The 18043-nt window shown below is 49.7% G+C and overlaps 1 protein-coding gene across 1 annotated transcript in view; it reads left to right on the top strand.

The window, feature by feature from the left end:
* Window positions 1-8908: 8908 nt before the first annotated feature.
* The window catches only part of IGFBP2 (insulin like growth factor binding protein 2), a 110484-nt gene continuing 101349 nt past the window's right edge, over window positions 8909-18043 (top strand). The window contains exon 1 of the mRNA XM_048869603.2: window positions 8909-9305. Within this exon, the coding sequence (XP_048725560.1) occupies window positions 8924-9305 (382 nt within the window). The 5' untranslated portion in view covers window positions 8909-8923. The remainder of the gene's footprint in view (window positions 9306-18043) is intronic.

Below are 18043 nucleotides of genomic sequence, written 5' to 3'. Positions count from 1 at the left end.
CCCATCCCTGCTACCCTTTGCATGTCATCCTTGATGTGCTTGTAAGCTCCATGTTGCCTGCAAAATATCTTGTGCGCCTAGAATATGGGGGTATAGAAATAACCAATAATAAGAATTCCTCAAGTTCAGGAAAGAAAAGAGGAATAAATACATTTCCTTTCCTGCAGCAGTTCAGAGTCTTTTTTATTCATTTTGACCAGGAGAACCTCAGCGCTTGGCCTCCACTTTTTGTCTGCTAGTTCATTTTTCTTAATTCGTCATTGACAAACCACAGAGCCATAAAAGAATCAACTGACAATGTCTGTGGGAAAAACCGGCCTTGAAAAGGGTCCTAGAAATACTGTAGCATTCGCAAACAATTCCAGTGGCTAATGCCTCAGTGAGATGCAGTCTCAGTTATAAGTTTTCTTTCTAGGAACAAGCCTGCATCTGTTTGGCAATGCCATATTTTGTAGCGTAAAATAAACCCTTGAGAACAAACAGCCTAGCTTATACGGAGGGTAAACGCCTGGGAACAGAGCTCACTTGTTAATCCTAAAACTGTCAGCAAAGGCCCACTGGAGAAATTATAGCCAGGCACTGGCACTGATTCTGGTCTCCTGTCCCTCCACGCTTCCCCCACCAAATCAGAACAGCTGTAAAATCTTCATTGTTCTTCTAGAGCCCAAGAGATTTAAAAAGAGGTCTCCTATTTTAACTTTGCCTGACTGGATCAATGAACAGCAACATCAGCAGTACAAGAAACATCAGAATCTATTGTGTTTGCACCATTATTCTTTGGCTGGAGCCAACGAAAACAACATAAATAAAAGGAGGACAGTGGCCCGAGCACCTACTAAAAGAGGCATAGGAACAGGAAATTCTGGTGCATTCCCACATCTGATCTGTGTACTGGTTTTGTCCCTTCAGTATCATTATGTTTAATATCATCCTGCAACACAGGCAGCTGTACCTACACTTTAGTTCCCCTTGCTCCTTCTAACAGATTTAAGAAGCACTCTGTGGAAAAATGATTTGTGCACTTTCTACCTAAACAATCGCTCGCCACAGGAATTTGTCACTGCCAGGGGTTATTAATGGCTTGCTCGTAAATACCCATGGCAAAATGAACTGTTGCAAAAATTAAGCGTGTGTTGAAAAATTGGTTTTAAATTGTCCCCTGGGTAATGACCTTTTGCCCACCAAAAAATGCAGGATTTGTTCGCTGTATAATTAAGTTCAGGCCATCTCTTTTACAGACACGCAGAGACAGATGCTATCTAGTTACAAGTTAAAGGGCCATACTGCCTCTAAAATACCTACCATATATCACAGCAGCATAACATCTGTAACTAAAGGGATACCACCTTTGAAAACGTTGAAGCCGCAAAATACGGCTTCATTAGACAAGTGAAAATATTTCATTTGACCCAAATGTCAATAATTAGTGAAACCAACTGCAGTTTGTAAAAAAATATACAAAAAGACTCTTTTACCATTCCTGGGGAATGGTGTGTGGGCAGTTACATTTATTTGCTACATTTTCTATTGAACATCTGCTTAAATATGAACTTTAAATGGGGATTTTGAATAGGTTGCATCTGAATGTTCACCCCCCCCCCTATGATTTATGAGAATCACGAGGCAAAAACTGTGATTTGGGGGGCAGTGGGGTTGTTGTTTTTGTTTTTTCTTCTTAAAGAGACATTCTTAAGTATCTTAGGCCCAGAATTCAGGTTTTGTAATTAAAACGGGTTTCTGTAAAATGAAACTTAATAGAAATATTATTTGTTTTTAATGTCAGTGAAAACGTTATTGTTGGCTTGGATTTTAGGAGAACCCCCAGCACTTCCTGCAAACCAGATGTTGCAGTGCAAGGCTAGTGCAAGAGAACTAGAAAATGAAATTGACTCTCCAAGGTGAAAGTGAAAAGTCTGGATGCATTGTCCGTGTTGAGTGAAGTGGAAAAAGTAAATGAACTGCATAAATTTGGAAAAGAAAGCAGACCTTGAAACATCTTCCATTTTTAATTATCTGAGGTGTTATTAGTATCAAGGGAATTTGATTTATAGCACTATATAAATGCAACAAACACAGTTAAAATCACAGGAAGAATCATGAAAAACAAAAGTTAAGGTTTCAACAGGAATGCTCTCTTCGTCCCTCTGCACACTGCATGTGTTTTATGGAATATATCTAATGTCAGAGGCCCAGATCTTGAAGACATTGCCCATGAGTAGTCCTATGCCTAATGTTGTGCAGGTGGGTAAGCATTTGGAGGACCAGACTCATAAATAATAGAACACTGTATTAAGCAACCTATTTAATTTGAAAAAATAACAAATATTACATAAGTACAACACAGCTCCTTAATGTTGCTGTTGGAACTAAAATTTCATTTCCTGACTTTAATTTTAACCGTATAACCTTAATATTGTATTAATGGGGGTCGGGGGGGGATCGGGGGTATTCGTTTACATTAAATTTCTTAGTGTTTTATTAAATAAGTGGAAAAAATAAATTGCCTTTGCTTAAGAATTTTACTATTTAAAAGGTCCCATGTAAACTATGATGTTTATACATCACTGAGTGAGCATAATGGGGATTTTTCTGCTGTTTTACATTTTTATGGCAGAATCTTCAAAATGGAAAAATTGTCCCAGCGGAAGCCCTGGTCCCTGCTGAAAGTCTTTCTGCCTGAGCCTGTTCCAACCTGTCATGTGAATATTTGTGACTCACGAGTAACACTTGGTCAAACTGAAGAGCCGTTTGTAATTCACACAAATGTTCATGAACACTGTTTTTTTTCAGCATCAAATCAGTTTTTATGACTAAAGTCCTGGACAAAATGTCTGTTTGTCCTTCATATTTTAAACCAAGATGTACTGCTTTCTCTCTGTGCAACCTGGGAAGCAGTGCCTGCTTTGTTTGTTTGATCTGGGTTTTCAGACACCAGTGCAGACTGGCTGGATAAGGAAAGGCCTTAAAGTGGGACAGGGAATTAACACGTGGGCTCTTTCATGGGCACACTATACTTCCTTTCTGACAGTTGGAGCACTGAGATCTCATTGACAGGAGCTTTGTTTTGGTTGTCCATGGGGAGCACGAGCTAATTAAAGATCTTGATTTAAACCCACTGGGGAAGCACCAAGATCCTTAACTCAAAGGGGAAAATGACACAGTGTGTCTTTTCCTCTGTTGTCAGAGAGACTCACTCTGCTTTCATTCACCTGTGACAGTACCATACATGAAGAAAAGCAGCAACAGCATCTGACTGACTGAATTCCGTAGGAAGGGATCAGAGGTTCAAGTGAAACTGTAACTCATTGGTCAGGGTAGGTTGTGTGTCCTTCTCCGTGCCTAGGCCACAGAAGATGTGAGTGTTTAGCGTAAGACAAGGCTCTGTCGCTCAGGCTGCAGTGATTTATGCTTTCAGCTCCAGAGGTCCCTGATTTAGATCTGGTCTACATGACAACGTTAGGTCAATGTAAGCCACCTTGCACCGACCTACTTGTGCGTGTCTCTACGCTTAAATTTGCCTCCCACTTTGATGTAAGCACACTGTTACTGTGACGCAGTGACATCACCTCCCTGAAGCAATGAGCCAGGGTTGATGTGCTGAGGTTGATGTTGCATGAGTATAGATGCTGCGGTACTTACAGTCCTCCAGCAGCTGTCCCACAATGTCTGACCCTGATATTCTTGAGGTCTGATGACTGCCTTTCCAATTGATCATCAGTAGAGGCAACTCCTGCTGGAGTTTCACATAGGGAGTTCAATTTTCACAGTCTGGGTTCCCTCTTTTTAAAATGTGATTCTGACTATACCTCATTAGCATTTACGCACATAATGCACCCTGCGGTCAGGGCATGTATTAGAAAAATGTGACTACCACGTATCTTGTAAGCGAAAAATTACTCGTACTGTTAATTTTTCGCAATATCGCCCATTGGCACATCTTTTCCCGTAATCTTGCGGCATTGGGTCGTTCTTTGATCACTTACTTATGTCAAGCATTTCTTAAGCCTAAGGCCTCGTACGACTCAGCCTGTAGGCCTTGCGTTTTAGCTCGCCTTACTTAGATATGCAATACATAATTATCCCTACTAACTAGTGATGAAACTTATATTTCTATCATTCTACGATTTAACTCTGTTCAGCACACACTGGTTATATATGACTTAACATGTTTGTTAATCACAACATCACACAATAAACGAGCAATAAACTAAAGTAACTGGCTACAAAATAAAGTCTCTCTTGTAAGCTTTCTGAACAATCCTGTGTCCTTAAAGATGTGAGCGTCACGCACCTTCCCTGACCGGCCAACAATGACGAAGTGTCCTCAGTGATCCACCAGCTCTTCCGTAGCCACAGAAAAGTAGCCCTTTTTGTTCTCTTGAGCGAGGTGGTGTGATGCCAAAATAGGGATGTGTGTTCCTTCTGTTGCTCCGCCGCAGTTCGGGAACCCCACTGCCGCAATCCATCCATGATGTCCTGCACATTGCAGAAAATCACAGTCCTGTGTAGCTGGAGACGATTAATGGCCCCGCACACTTGGATGACAGTGTCCCCCACAGTGGGTTTTCCAGCTCCAAAATGATTTCCCACTGACCAGTAGCAGTGCGGTGTTGCAAGTCTCCCCAGTGTGTTGCAAGTTTCCCCAGCCTTCCACATCTGAAAGTTCTGTAGCCACTTCTCTTCATCCTAAACCTGCATTATGATGTAATCATAATCATATCATAATCATATGATGTGGATAAATTGGAGAGAGTCCAGCGAAGGGCAACAAAAATGATTAGGGGTCTGGAACACATGAGTTATGAGGAGAGGCTGAGGGAACTGGGATTGTTTAGCCTGCAGAAGAGAAGAATGAGGGGGGATTTGATAGCTGTTTTCAACTACCTGAAAGGGGGTTCCAAAGAGGATGGCTCTAGACTGTTCTCAATGGTATCAGATGACAGAACGAGGAGTAATGGTCTCAAGCTGCAGTGGGGGAGGTTTAGATTGGATCTTAGGAAAAACTTTTTCACTATGAGGGTGGTGAAACACTGGAATGCGTTACCTAGGGAGGTGGTAGAATCTCCTTCCTTAGAGGTTTTTAAGGTCAGGCTTGACAAAGCCCTGGCTGGGATGATTTAACTGGGAATTGGTCCTGCTTTGAGCAGGGGGTTGGACTAGATGACCTTCTGGGGTCCCTTCCAACCCTTATATTCTATGATTCTATGAATCCCACCAATCCGTGCTTGTTTCTCGGGCCCAGAAGTGGCGCTCCACCATCTGCAGCTGCTCCATGATTGCCACCAACAACCTGGAATTGGTTCTCGCTATGTCTCACAGCAATCTGTCCTTTTCTGCTGATTCGGTTCTTCATATGACTGCAAATACGGGAGGATCGTGCATCCTGTGCTTGCAACGCTCATGACAATAGTGCAGAGCTGTGCAGGCTCCATTCTTCTGTAAGACATGGCAGACAGCAAGGAGAGCCATGTGGGTTTGTGGCATTTTAAAAAAAAGTTGTGAAAATTATGGGATATAGATAACATTATGGGATAGAGACCGTTGCACGCTGGCAAGTTGAACCCTTGCTCCCAGTCAACCCTACTCAACTCATTTCTGCCCTACTATGCACTGTCAAAACTTCCCAAAAGACAGGGCCCTGGACAGGTTGCACACTGCGATACCTACCATGGTGCGCCGCACTGTGTATTGTCACCAGGAGCACCTGTGTCTACGTGCAGTGCCGACGCAAGTATCCACATACATAAGTGATCTACTAACTGCGGTGACCTTATACTAATGTAACTTGCGTCAACCAAAGTTTGTAGCGTAGTCATGGCCTTAGTCCCTGATATATTGCCAGGATGGCATCCATCACACAGCCACTCAAGATACATCTATAAGGCAACTAGACGCCCATGGCTGGCCTGTGCCAGCTGGAGTCCAAGGGTCCCAGAGCTCAGGCTCCAGCCCAAGCCTGGAAGTCTACACAGCCATGAAACAGCCCCACAGCCCAAGTCGGCTGGCATGGGCCCGGCATGGGTTTTTCTTTGCTGCATAGACCTTAAGGGTACATCCCTAACATAGGGTCCTGATCTTGTTTGAAGCCTCTAGGTAGCTACTGCCATAGAAATAGTAATAATGTAGCTGCAGTTCTCACGCCTTCTCTCACTAACTTTTCTTTTATCTGGCTGAACTTACAATTGGCTCCCCTATTGCAGTGCATTGACTTTCCTTGGAGCAGAGAGAAGGATTGTTCAGGGGTTAGGGCACAAGCCTCGAACTTGGGAGAACAGAATTCTGCTCTGCCACAGACTCCCGACATGATCTCAGGGGTGGAGGGATGGCTTAGTGGTTTGAGCATTGGCCTTCTAAACCCAGGGTTATGAATTCAGTCCTTGATGGGGCTGTTATAGGGATCTGGGGCAAAAATTGGGGATTGGTCCTGCTTTGACAGGGGGTTGGACTAGATGACCTCCTGAGGTCCCTTCCAACCCTGATATTCTATGAAGTCAATTGGCTTTTGTGTGCCTCAGATCCCTATATGTACTAATACTTCCCCTCCGCACCAGAGTGTTGTGAGGATAAATGCATCAAAGATTGTGAAACACTTTGAGATCTACTGATGAAAAGCACTATATAAGAAATAGGTATTATTCGATCTGCTGGGTACTCATCAGGAGTAGGGACCAGGTCAACCTCCAAAGGTTCTGAGGTTTAGTTCCTTAAGCATCAATATCTGGATACCTCTATGAATTTCTGGAATCTGGGAAATATCACAAGGAGAGGGTTTTGGTCATGTGGTTTGGCACTTCCAGTTTCATCTGGATACAACTATGCCTTTCTGTTGCACCCTCCATCTGAGAATCATTAAGTGTATTACAAACACTTAGGGACCCATGCAAAGGAGAAAGTAGATATGCAGAATGTACCTCCCTGCATCAAGACTTGCTGAATTGGAACATCTCTCCAGAAACTTATTTAAGACCAGTGATCTTTAACAGCAATGAATGCTTCTTATGGACTAAGGAGGAAGCACGGTTTTGTGGTTAAGCCAGAAACCTGGAAAGTAGAAGATCAGGTTTATATTCCTGGCTCTGCAAAAGACTTGGGATGTGCCCTTGAAGAAGTCACTTAACTTCTCAGTGCCTTTGTTTCCACCTCTATAAAATTAGGATAGCACTTCCCTACATCTCAGAGTTGGTGTGAGGCGCTGGAATAGATGGGGCTATTAAAATAATGGGTATGGAAGTTCACCTTCTTCGGGAAACAGAGGGGTGCTGAGATTTCTCATGTATGTTTCAGCCTCAAACTGATTCTGCCTACTCCTTTAGTAGCCGCTTTCAGTCCTTCCATAGCTGGGATGTAGACACCAAGTGCCTGGTTTCTTTCAATCTGCCTGGCCCCGCTGTCAATTTGCTTCTTCCGCACGGAGTACACAAGCTGGGCATATCTCAGCTGGCACGCAGAAGGGGCAGCCCTTGATCCCAGTCTCATTCACCCTTCAAAACTCCAGTCGCTTGGCTGACATGGAAGCAAACACCAGCCAGATTCCTTGGCACAGGACCTGGAGCAGCCCCATAACCTGGCACTGGGAATGGGGAGGGGCAGCCCCCCCGCCTGGAAGCCAGCACTGGGTGGCGGGGGTATCTCACCCCTCCGGCACTGGGCGAGACCCGAGCCAAGCGCCCTGGGACTGCGGAGGAGGGTCCAGGAATTTAGCCTGCCGCCCCCGCACTGGGTGAGGGGCAGCCCCCGATCCCGATCCCCCCGCACTGGGCTGGAGGGGGGCAGTCCCCGAGCGCGGCCCCCGCCCCCGGCACTGATCTGGAGGGGTATAGCCCCGATCCCGACTCCCCCGCCCCGGCACTGGGCTGGAGGGGGACAGCCCCCGAGCTCGGCCCCCGCCCCCCGGCACTGGGCTGGAGGGGACAGCCCCCGAGCTCGACCCCCGCCCACGGCACTGGGCTGGAGGGGAGCAGCCCCCGATCCCGATCCCCCCGCACTGGGCTGGAGGGGGGCAGTCCCCGAGCGCGGCCCCCGCCCCCGGCACTGATCTGGAGGGGTATAGCCCCGATCCCGACTCCCCCCCCGGCACTGGGCTGGAGGGGGACAGCCCCCGAGCTCGGCCCCCGCCCCCCGGCACTGGGCTGGAGGGGGACAGCCCCCGAGCTCGACCCCCGCCCACGGCACTGGGCTGGAGGGGGGCAGTCCCCGTTCCCGGCCCCTCCCGGCACGGGGCTGGAGTGGGCAGCCCCAGAGCTCGGCCCCCGCCCCCGTCACTGGGCTGGAGGGGGGCAGCCCCCGAGCTCGGCCGCCCCCCCGGCACTGGGCTGGAGGGGAGCAGCCCCCGAGCCCGCCCCCCCACCCGGCACTGGGCTGGAGGGGGCAGCCCCCGAGCCCGCCCCCCCGGCACTGGGCTGGAGTGGGCAGCCCCCGAGCTCGGCCCCCGCCCCCGGCACTGGGCTGGAGGGGGAAGCCCCCGAGCCCGCCCCCCCCGGCACTGGGCTGGAGGGGAGCAGCCCCCGATCCCGATCCCCCCGGCACTGGGCTGGAGGGGGGCAGCCCCCGAGCTCGGCCCCCCCCGGCACTGGGCTGGAGGGGAGCAGCCCCCGATCCCGATCCCCCCGGCACTGGGCTGGAGGGGGGCAGCCCCCGAGCCCCCCCCCGGCACTGGGCTGGAGGGGGCAGCCCCCGATCCCCCCCCCGGCACTGGGCTGGAGGGGGCAGCCCCCGAGCTCGGCCCCCGCCCCCGGCACTGGGCTGGAGGGGGCAGCCCCCGATCCCCCCCCCCCGGCACTGGGCTGGAGGGGGCAGCCCGCTGGCACTGGGCGGGGGCCGGGGTGGGCGGAGCGGGCGGCTCTAGGACCCGGCGGCGCTGCCGGCTCCCCGGGGGGCCGGGAGGAGGCTGCCACCTGCCCGCCCGCCCCGCACTCCCGCGACGATGCTGCCGCGGGTCGGTCGCTGCCGCCCGGCTCCGGCCGCCTGGCTCCGGCTGCTGCTGCTGGCGGCGGCGCTGGCGCGGCCGGCGCTGCCCGAGGTGCTGTTCCGCTGCCCGCCCTGCTCCGCCGAGCGCCTGGCCGCCTGCGCCCCGGCCGCCGCCTGCCCGGAGTTGGTGCGGGAGCCCGGCTGCGGCTGCTGCCCGGTCTGCGCCCGCCTGGAGAGCCAGTCGTGCGGGGTGTACACGCCGCGCTGCGCCGCCGGGCTGCGCTGCTACCCGCACCCCGGCGCCGAGCTGCCGCTGCAGGCGCTGGTGCAGGGCCAGGGCACCTGCGCCCGGAGACGGGACGCCGCCGAGTACGGGGCCAGCGCCGAGCCGGGCGCAGGTGAGCGGAGCCGGGGGGGGGGCGGGACAGCGGGGGGGGGGGCGCAGGTGAGCGGAACCGGGGGGGGGGCGGGACAGCGGAGGGGGAGCGCAGGTGAGGGGAGCCGGGGGGGGGGCGGGACAGCGGGGGGGGAGCGCAGGTGAGGGGAGCCGGGGGGGGCGGGACAGCGGGGGGGGAGCGCAGGTGAGCGGAGCCGGGGGGGGGGGGCGGGACAGCGGGGGGGGAGCGCAGGTGAGGGGAGCCGGGGGGGGGGCGGGACAGCGGGGGGGGAGCGCAGGTGAGGGGAGCCGGGGGGGGGGGCGGGACAGCGGGGGGGGAGCGCAGGTGAGCGGAGCCGGGGGGGGGCGGGACAGCGGAGGGGGAGCGCAGGTGAGGGGAGCCGGGGGGGGGCGGGACAGCGGAGGGGGGAGCGCAGGTGAGCGGAGCCGGGGGGGGGGCGGGACAGCGGGGGGGAGCGCAGGTGAGGGGAGCCGGGGGGGGGGGGCGGGACAGCGGGGGGGGAGCGCAGGTGAGGGGAGCCGGGGGGGGGCGGGACAGCGGGGGGGAGCGCAGGTGAGGGGAGCCGGGGGGGCGCAGGTGAGGGGAGCCGGGGGGGGGGACAGCGGGGGGGGGGCGCAGGTGAGGGGAGCCGGGGGGGGGCGGGACAGCGGGGGGGGAGCGCAGGTGAGCGGAGCCGGGGGGGGGGGCGGGACAGCGGGGGGGGAGCGCAGGTGAGGGGAGCCGGGGGGGGGCGGGACAGCGGGGGGGGAGCGCAGGTGAGCGGAGCCGGGGGGGGGCGGGACAGCGGGGGGGAGCGCAGGTGAGCGGAGCCGGGGGGGGGGCGGGACAGCGGGGGGGAGCGCAGGTGAGGGGAGCCGGGGGGGCGCAGGTGAGGGGAGCCGGGGGGGGGTGAGACAGCGGGGGGGGGAGCGCAGGTGAGGGGAGTGGGACAGTGGGGGGCGCAGGTGAGGGGAGCCGGGGGGTGGGACAGCGGGGGGGGGCGCAGGTGAGGGGAGCCGGGGGGGCGCAGGTGAGGTGAGTGGGACAGTGGGGGGGGCGCGCAGGTGAGGGGAGCCGGGGGGGCGCAGGTGAGGTGAGTGGGACAGTGGGGGGCGCGCAGGTGAGGGGAGCGGGGGGGCGGGACAGCGGGGGGGACGCAGGTGAGGGGTGGTGAGGGGAGCCCGGGACGCGCAGGTGAGGGGAGTGGGACAGCGGGGGGGCGCGCAGGTGAGGGGGGCGGGACAGTAGGGGGGCACGCAGGTGAGGGGAGCGGGGGCGGGACAGTGGGGGGGCGTGCAGGTGAGCGGAGTTGGGGGGGCGCGACAGCGGGGGGGGCGCAGGTGCCCGGAGCCCAGGAGGGTGGGATGGTGGGGGGGGGCATGTGAGGGGAGTTGGGCTGTGGGACCCCGGTGGGGTGAGGTGTGGGGGTGTGGGTGTGCATGTGAGGGGATCCCAGTGGGTTGAGGGAAGCTGAGATGAGGGGGAACCTGGAGGGGCAAGTGAGGGGAGTCTGAGGGGGCGGGGGCTCTCCAGTGGGGCGAGGAGGACCCCAGTGGGGGAGGGGAGACAGGCTGAGGGGGAACCTGGGGGTTGGGTGAGGAGAGCTGAGGGGGAAGGGGACCCCAGTGGGGTGAGGCTGTCCAGGTGAGGGGGAACTTGGGGGGTGAGTGAGGAAAGCTCACTGTGGGCGAGCCAGGGGATGCAAGTGAGAGGGACCCCAGTGGGGAGAAGGGAGCTGAGGCAGGGAGACCCTGGGGGGGGCAGGTGAGGGAGATCTCAGTGTGGTGAAGGGAGCTAGGCTGAGGGGGAGTCCGGGGGGTGGCTCAGGGGAAGCCCGAGGGAGGGGTAGTGAGGGGAGCTGGGCTGATGGGGAGCCTGGGGAGTGGATGAGGGGAGCCGGGGGGGCGTGACTACTGAGGGGAGCAATGAAACAGCTCCAAGTTGGCTGGCATGGGCCAGTAGTGGGTTTTTCTTTGCTGTGTAGACATACCCTGAGGGTACATTGCTAACACAATGGCTGTGTCTACACTGCCGCTTTCAGTACTAAAACTTTAGTCGTTCAAGGTTGTGAAAAAACACCCCCCCTCCCCCAAAGCGAAAAAAGTTTTAGTGCTGAAAAGCACCATTATAGACAGCGCTTTATCGCTGGGATAAGCTACCACCCTTCGTTAGGAGTGGTTATTTTTTATCACTGGGAGAGCTCTCCCCCGGGGATAAAGCGCGTCTACATTGCCCATGTCACAGTGCTGCCTGATCTTGTTTGGAGCTTCTAGGTAGCATAAAGTGTGTAAAGATCTTTAGAAAGCCAGAACTCTTGAGAACACTGTTGATGTGAAATCTTGCTCAGCTTAAAGAAAACAAATGTCAATAGTCTGATTTTACACTCTCCAGAAAATTGTGGACACTTAGGTTTGTCATCTCGAGTTGACTTTCCAGTGTTTACTTGTGCTGTTAGAAGGGGGAGAGGGAGAGAAAAGCACAATAACTTCTGTACAAATGTAAGTGTAAGTAAGGGGTTTCCTTACTGAATGCTGTTTTCTTGCATTTGTGGGTTTCTCTCAGAGCTTTTGTTACTTCAGTGGGGTTTTTTGTCTGGTTTTAAGTTTCTTGTTTCCTTGCAGTTTGTGCAATTTTTTATATATATACATACAGACACACACACACACATGCACGCACACACAATAACAAATTTTAAAAACACTTTAGTGCTCTGTATGTGTTACTCTGTAATGCCCATAGGGATAAATAATGGCAAATGGAGCAGAATAAAGCATGCTGTTTTAATACTCAGAGCTGAGCATGTCTTTGCAAAAGGAGTTGGACATCCTCTTGCACCAAAGAGAGAAGGATTCAGTCATTTCGAGCTGCATAAGTTTTAACAGGTTGTTGCAACCATTGCGGGGGAGTTCCTAATAGCAGAAAAAACTGTCAGCTTCCCCTGATGTTCTTTTGTTGAAATTCATACTGTACCTTCTAGCTGCAACATGCACCCAAAATAAGGATGGAAGAGGTTTGTTTTTCCATTTCAAACAGTAACAGAGAACCATGAAATTCATTCTGCTCAGTTCTCAAGTTTGAGGAGTTGGGGAGAATCAAATTCTCTTTCAGCCGCTGATGTCAAATAGTTTGAAGCATGCTGTGTTGTGAGAGCAGTTTTCTCTTGCAAAAAGGCAGGTGCTGATCCTTCCTTTTTATGCATTTCAAGGAATTCACCCTGTCTTCACCCTTCCAGTTTGAAAAGTCTCCTTTTGCTGGTTGGGGATTGGAATGTGAAACTCGTATGTTGCTCTTTAAATTAGAGGGTTGGCAAGTTATTTTATATCTGATGAGAGGCAGGAAGGTTGCCCAAGTGAAACAAGGAATAAGACTCTGAAAATTCTCCTGCTGTGGGATCCAGCATTGTTTAGTCTTCCACTTAGGTCTGCGATGCCAATCCAGAAATGGTTGTAAGCAGAAAGAAACATAAACCACCACACAGCTAGGAAACGTGCAGCGCTGCTCGTTGCACAAGGGGTTTGGAGTAATTTGAAGCTGTTGGGAATGTCGGAAGAAAATAGCAGTCAGTGAAAATCTGTGTGAGAATTTATAGATGCACCCTTGGGGCCTGATGCCACAGAGTGCGGAGTGCTCTCAACTCCCACAGAAGCTGGAAGCTGAGATGCTCAGCCCCTCGCAGGATCTGGTCTGCAGCAATAGTTTTGATGCCATTGAAATTGTACTCTTCTTTTGCAGTTTATTTTACATCATTTTATAGTAAATTTTACGCTCTGCTCACTGTAACTGTATAAGCTAGGGAACAAATGTGTTGCCATCTATCTAAAGTGCTTATATGGCTCCCACCATATCTGAGGATCTCAGAATCTTTAACACATATATCCTTACAGCATCCTTGGGAGGTAGTTAAAATGCTGTTATCTCCATTTTACAGATGGGAAACCAAGATACAGAGAGACTGAGTTGCCCAAAGTCACACAGGAAGCCTGTAGCAGAGCAGGGATTTGAACCTGGGTCTCCCAAAGGCCAATATAGCTAGACCATTCTTATTCTCTGATCGCTGTTCTAAAGACCATATGAAATGATTTGGTGAGTTTCAGTCTATTTCTGAGAGGATGAGTGTCCAGATTGCTGTTTTTATTGAAATGTCTTTAGCCTTCCAGATCTTTCACAGTTTTCCAGAGGCTGTAGCAGCTAGTCTGATTCTTCTTATCATCTTTACAATTCTCATTCTTCAGTACTAGTCCTCCAAGGTCCGCAATTTTTTCCATTTCTTCTAGTTCTTTGTCTCTGAGTTTGACCTTTATCTCTTTCTTTTATCTTCCAGTGGTCATAAGTTTTGTCTTCTCTGTGCTGATCTTCAAACCAAATTTTCTGCTTTTCCAGTCTACCTGGTCAGTTGTTATCTGTAAATCTTCCTCGGTCAAAGCTGTGAGGTCAATATCATTTCGTGAATCTACAAACAAAAATCAGCATACAGGAGACGACTGCCATGCTGATAACCGTTGTATCGGTTGGAATGCGGAAGTATGAGGAAAGCAGATGAACGAAAGATTTTGACCGCAGAAATAAGCTGACTTAGGGCATACTGAGAGTTTCAAGACTGTAGGAAATAAAAATGAAGAGATAGGAAAACAGAGGAAGAAATAACACTGTTACAGGAGATTCAAGAAAGATGACTGCAGTGGTTAGGACATGTGCCAAGAATGGACCCAGAAAGGATACCATAGATGGCAATACATTCCTGTGTGCAAAGAACTAGAAATAGAGGAAGACTGAGAAATAGAGGAAGCTGTGAATCTGGCACCAGATAGAAAATGGTGGGAAGATTTAATTTGGCCCCATTGTCACTGTTGAGCTGATGGGTGTGAATCAAAGAGAAAGGAAAGAAGTGTTCAGATTACAAACACACAACTCCAGTCAAAATAATTGTCTTTCTCTTACACCGTTTTAGAGAGGCCAAGAACTGAATGGGCCATAGAGACTGTTCTTTTGCATTTTTGCCCTTAGAGGTGATCACTCCAGGGCAGGGGTGAGGTTCACTGGTAGGAGGCAGTGTAAGAGAAAGCTTGCTGTAATAATTCAGTGCATAGGAGTATGGGAATGAGAAATACTGGTTTTGCCATATTGAATTTAAATTATTACTGGGACACCTAGGCAGTGTCTTCACTAGGACAAAAGGTGTGTTCCTAATCTGTGTTAGCTAATTTGAGGCAAAATCTTAGCTGGTTTGTAGTTTTCACATGTTAGCAGGTTGAAATAAAGACTATGGGGAGACTAGACTTTAACTTGACCAGCTAACTTGTGTGAAAACTACAAATTGCTTTGTCTTCTTCACTAGGATTTGATCTTGAGTTAGCTGACCCAAATGGAGAGAACATCTTTTTTTCCTTATTGCAGATTAGGCTTTAGGGTTAAATCATGCTTCTAATTCTGAAAAGTGGCTTTAAAGATGGTACTCTGCATTGTAGGGTTCCTTGTTTGTGTCTCAATTATTCTATCTCAAATTTAGCAAAAAGACTGTTTTTCTAACTGCCAGAGCAGCAGAATCAGCTTGGGATCATGGGATGTAAAAGTCAACCTTGTTTTTTCTGGCTCATGTATCATCACTAGTAATCAGGGCCTTGTGTACTTTGCAATTCCAAGTCCGTAGAAACTGTCACAGAATTCACCCTTTGCCACTGACTTATGCTCCAGAATATCAGCTTTCATTTAAAAATAAGTTTCTAGGTCTTACGATTGCAAAGCAATCCTTCCAAACGTTAACTAATCAGACAGCCTGAAACAATAGGTTGGAAAGGTGGAAACTGGCCCATTCACCTCAATAGGGTGTTAACTTTGAAAGCTAATAATACAAACATCAGCATCAGAACAGTTAACTTTTTCACTGTGGATCATTGTAACATCCAGCTATAGTGCTTATTTGACAAGCTCCAAATGCCTCACATCCTTGAGGGCCAAAGACCAAAAAAATCTCCATCTTCCACCCAACAACTGCTAGAATACAGTTAAGCATTTTCAATCCAGATTTGTATCTCACATTGACAATTACAAATATAGAGGTAACATAAAATAAATTGAATGTACTATTAACTCGAAAAACACTGGGCAATGTAGTGAGGGTGTTTTTCATTTCCATCTTTGATCCAGTGAAGACCTCTGTGTTTTAATTTCTCTCAAGATGCTGCAAAATCTCCAGTCTTGTGCTGAAGTGCTGCAGAACGCAGGGCTCTTGCCACAAAAGTTAGGTTACACTTTGTGTGGACCACACGTGAGTTTCCAGAAATTAAAATAACTTCAAATGGAATGTATTTAACAACTCTGTTGATGATGCATGAGCCAGAATAGAATACAGCTCATTCTCTCATCCTTGCTGTGTGGTGCTTCCAGAAGGTTGGTCATCTTCTTTGTATGGCTGATGTAGAGTAACTACTTTAATTTTACATTCAGATGGTTAAGCCAGATAATTGTGTCAGGAGTACCGGAGTGTATCACTGTGATGTCTCCTTTGTATTCGTGAATCGGGCATTGAGCAGTTCCATGATCTGTTCAGGGTGATCGCAGTCACACACTGGAGAGTCTTTAATTTTCCATTTGTGCAGCAAGTATGCGCATCTGCTACGATTTGTGCAGATGCAGTTTAGGGTTGCCCAGGAGCTTCGCAGGAAATCAAAGCCAGGGGTCTACTGCATCAGGTCTTTCTCAAGGTGTGTATTTGTGACTTCTTGTGAACTCAGTTTCGCTTTCCAAGCTTCATCAGATGTGAAGTTGCATTGGCGAAGGTTAAATGCATGGGTCCAGAAAGGCTTACATGACTTCAGGTGGTGGTGAGGGGCATTGTTAAGGTTCCGTTGGGTGGGGAGATGTTCATTTTCCACGATCCCGAAGGGTTGAGGCATCACGGCGAATGGATGGGGGAGCAATGTGCGACAGAAGCAGCAGCCAAGGTGTTGGTGTCGACTTGAGGGTTCTAGTGATTCACTGCGTTGCAGTGTTCAGTTGGACATCAACAAGTTCTGGTCCATAAGGGTGCACAGAACTCGGCTACGGAGTATATCAGGACCATCACTGATCTCCGTATCACTGATGCTGATGCTCCCCAGCTTGTGCTTCCCAGTTTCTGGACCAGGTTGACCCCTGTTTTCATGTTGGCGGTTACCTTCTTCAGATGGTCGTGGAAGGTTTAGTGTGCGATCCAGCTTCACTTGGAGCTAGTAGTGGGTTGGTTAATCTATGTAAGCTTTTTTGGAGCAGGATGTGTCTGTACAGGACCTAGCACAATGGCACAACAAATAATAAATAATTATGAAGCAGCTCATTGAATATAACATAACAATTCCTGTCTCCACACACTTTCTCCTCACTGAGGTGACAGTGGTGGTTTGTAGGAAGGGGTGAAGATTTTGAAGACTTCAGGACGCTTACTAAAGAAGTGTTTTATTTTTGTCCTGTCCGTTGGCAAATGTTCTGTTTCCTCCTTGTCCCAAGAGGCAATTGTTTCTTTTCCTCTTGGTTCCAGTTTGTTGCTAACTAAAAGCGGTATTTGCTGAGGGAATAGTTAGAAGTTCTGGCTGAGAGAAACTTCATGTCATTTGTTTTATCCACATCCAGGAATTGAGCTCGGATAAACAATGAGAAGGGAGAACAGTGAAAAATGGAGCATAGGGGGTGTATTTATTTATGAAACTTTGCACTAGAGATTGTCAAATGATTAGCTGTGGTTTGTTTATCTGACTAGTTTAGCCATTGCATTTGCTCACAAGTTATTCGTGAACATAATGTGATTTTTACAAATTTGTTTTTTTATTCTAATTGTTTACAGACTCTTTTGTACAAACATTTTAGCTGATAGAACTTCTTGTTTATGAATATACAGAGTATTTGCTATTTGTGTCATATGCTAGCTCTTGTAAATCACATGATATTTTTTCTGTTCTTGACTGGTTGATCTTAGCTTCATGAAGAGGAGGAAGGCCAAATAAACCATTGGCACTTTGATTCTTTCAGAGAAATTATGTGAACACGTTAGGTAAAGAGAGAGAGACGCGCACAGATGGAATTAAAGTTTGAGGACATTGTAAAGCTTTTCTTTCATACTAGAAAGAGCATTGGATCCAGTTATGTACCTAGATCCAAGATTTAAAACCACCTAGGTTTTCTTTCTCTGACTGAGAAAGATATAAGCTATATCTATAGGCAGTTTAGCAGACTTGACATGTGTTTGTTTCTTGTCCTAGTTGCACAAAGTAATTGTGTGTGTGTGTGTAGGTAGAACTGTTTTCAAAGGTGTTTTCACACACATTCACCTGGCTTTTCCTTGGTTGCTGCTGTGTTACATGTCTCATGCACAACAGTATTTAATGCATCTGCCAAGAGTATGAATTGAATCCATTGGTCTCTTTTATTACACATTATCACCAGCTGCTCACATCTGTTGTAGATGTGTGCTCAGGCTTGCAGTTGCCAGTTGAGGCTTTAAATATATTGCTTTTTCTTGTTGGGTTAGCTGTATTAATGGCAGGTCTCTGGCCCAGGTAATCTGGGAAAGTGCTCTATAATTGCCCCACTCCAAACAATAACATGCTGTTTCATATGTCTGCCAAATGCACTTATTTGCTCTAGGACTCTCGCACCCCTCTCAAAATTCACAACAATCGTTTGTATCAGGAAAACGTAATAGTTCTTGTACGTGCATGGTCCAGTGTGAAAAGAGTGAAATATCTGTCATAACTGGGGTGTGCAGAGGTTAGGGGACAAACCCCTCC

Source organism: Caretta caretta, chromosome 11 (assembly GCF_965140235.1).
Source record: "Caretta caretta isolate rCarCar2 chromosome 11, rCarCar1.hap1, whole genome shotgun sequence".
Taxonomy (NCBI): domain Eukaryota; kingdom Metazoa; phylum Chordata; order Testudines; family Cheloniidae; genus Caretta; species Caretta caretta.
This window is presented reverse-complemented; position numbering and strand designations above follow the sequence as displayed.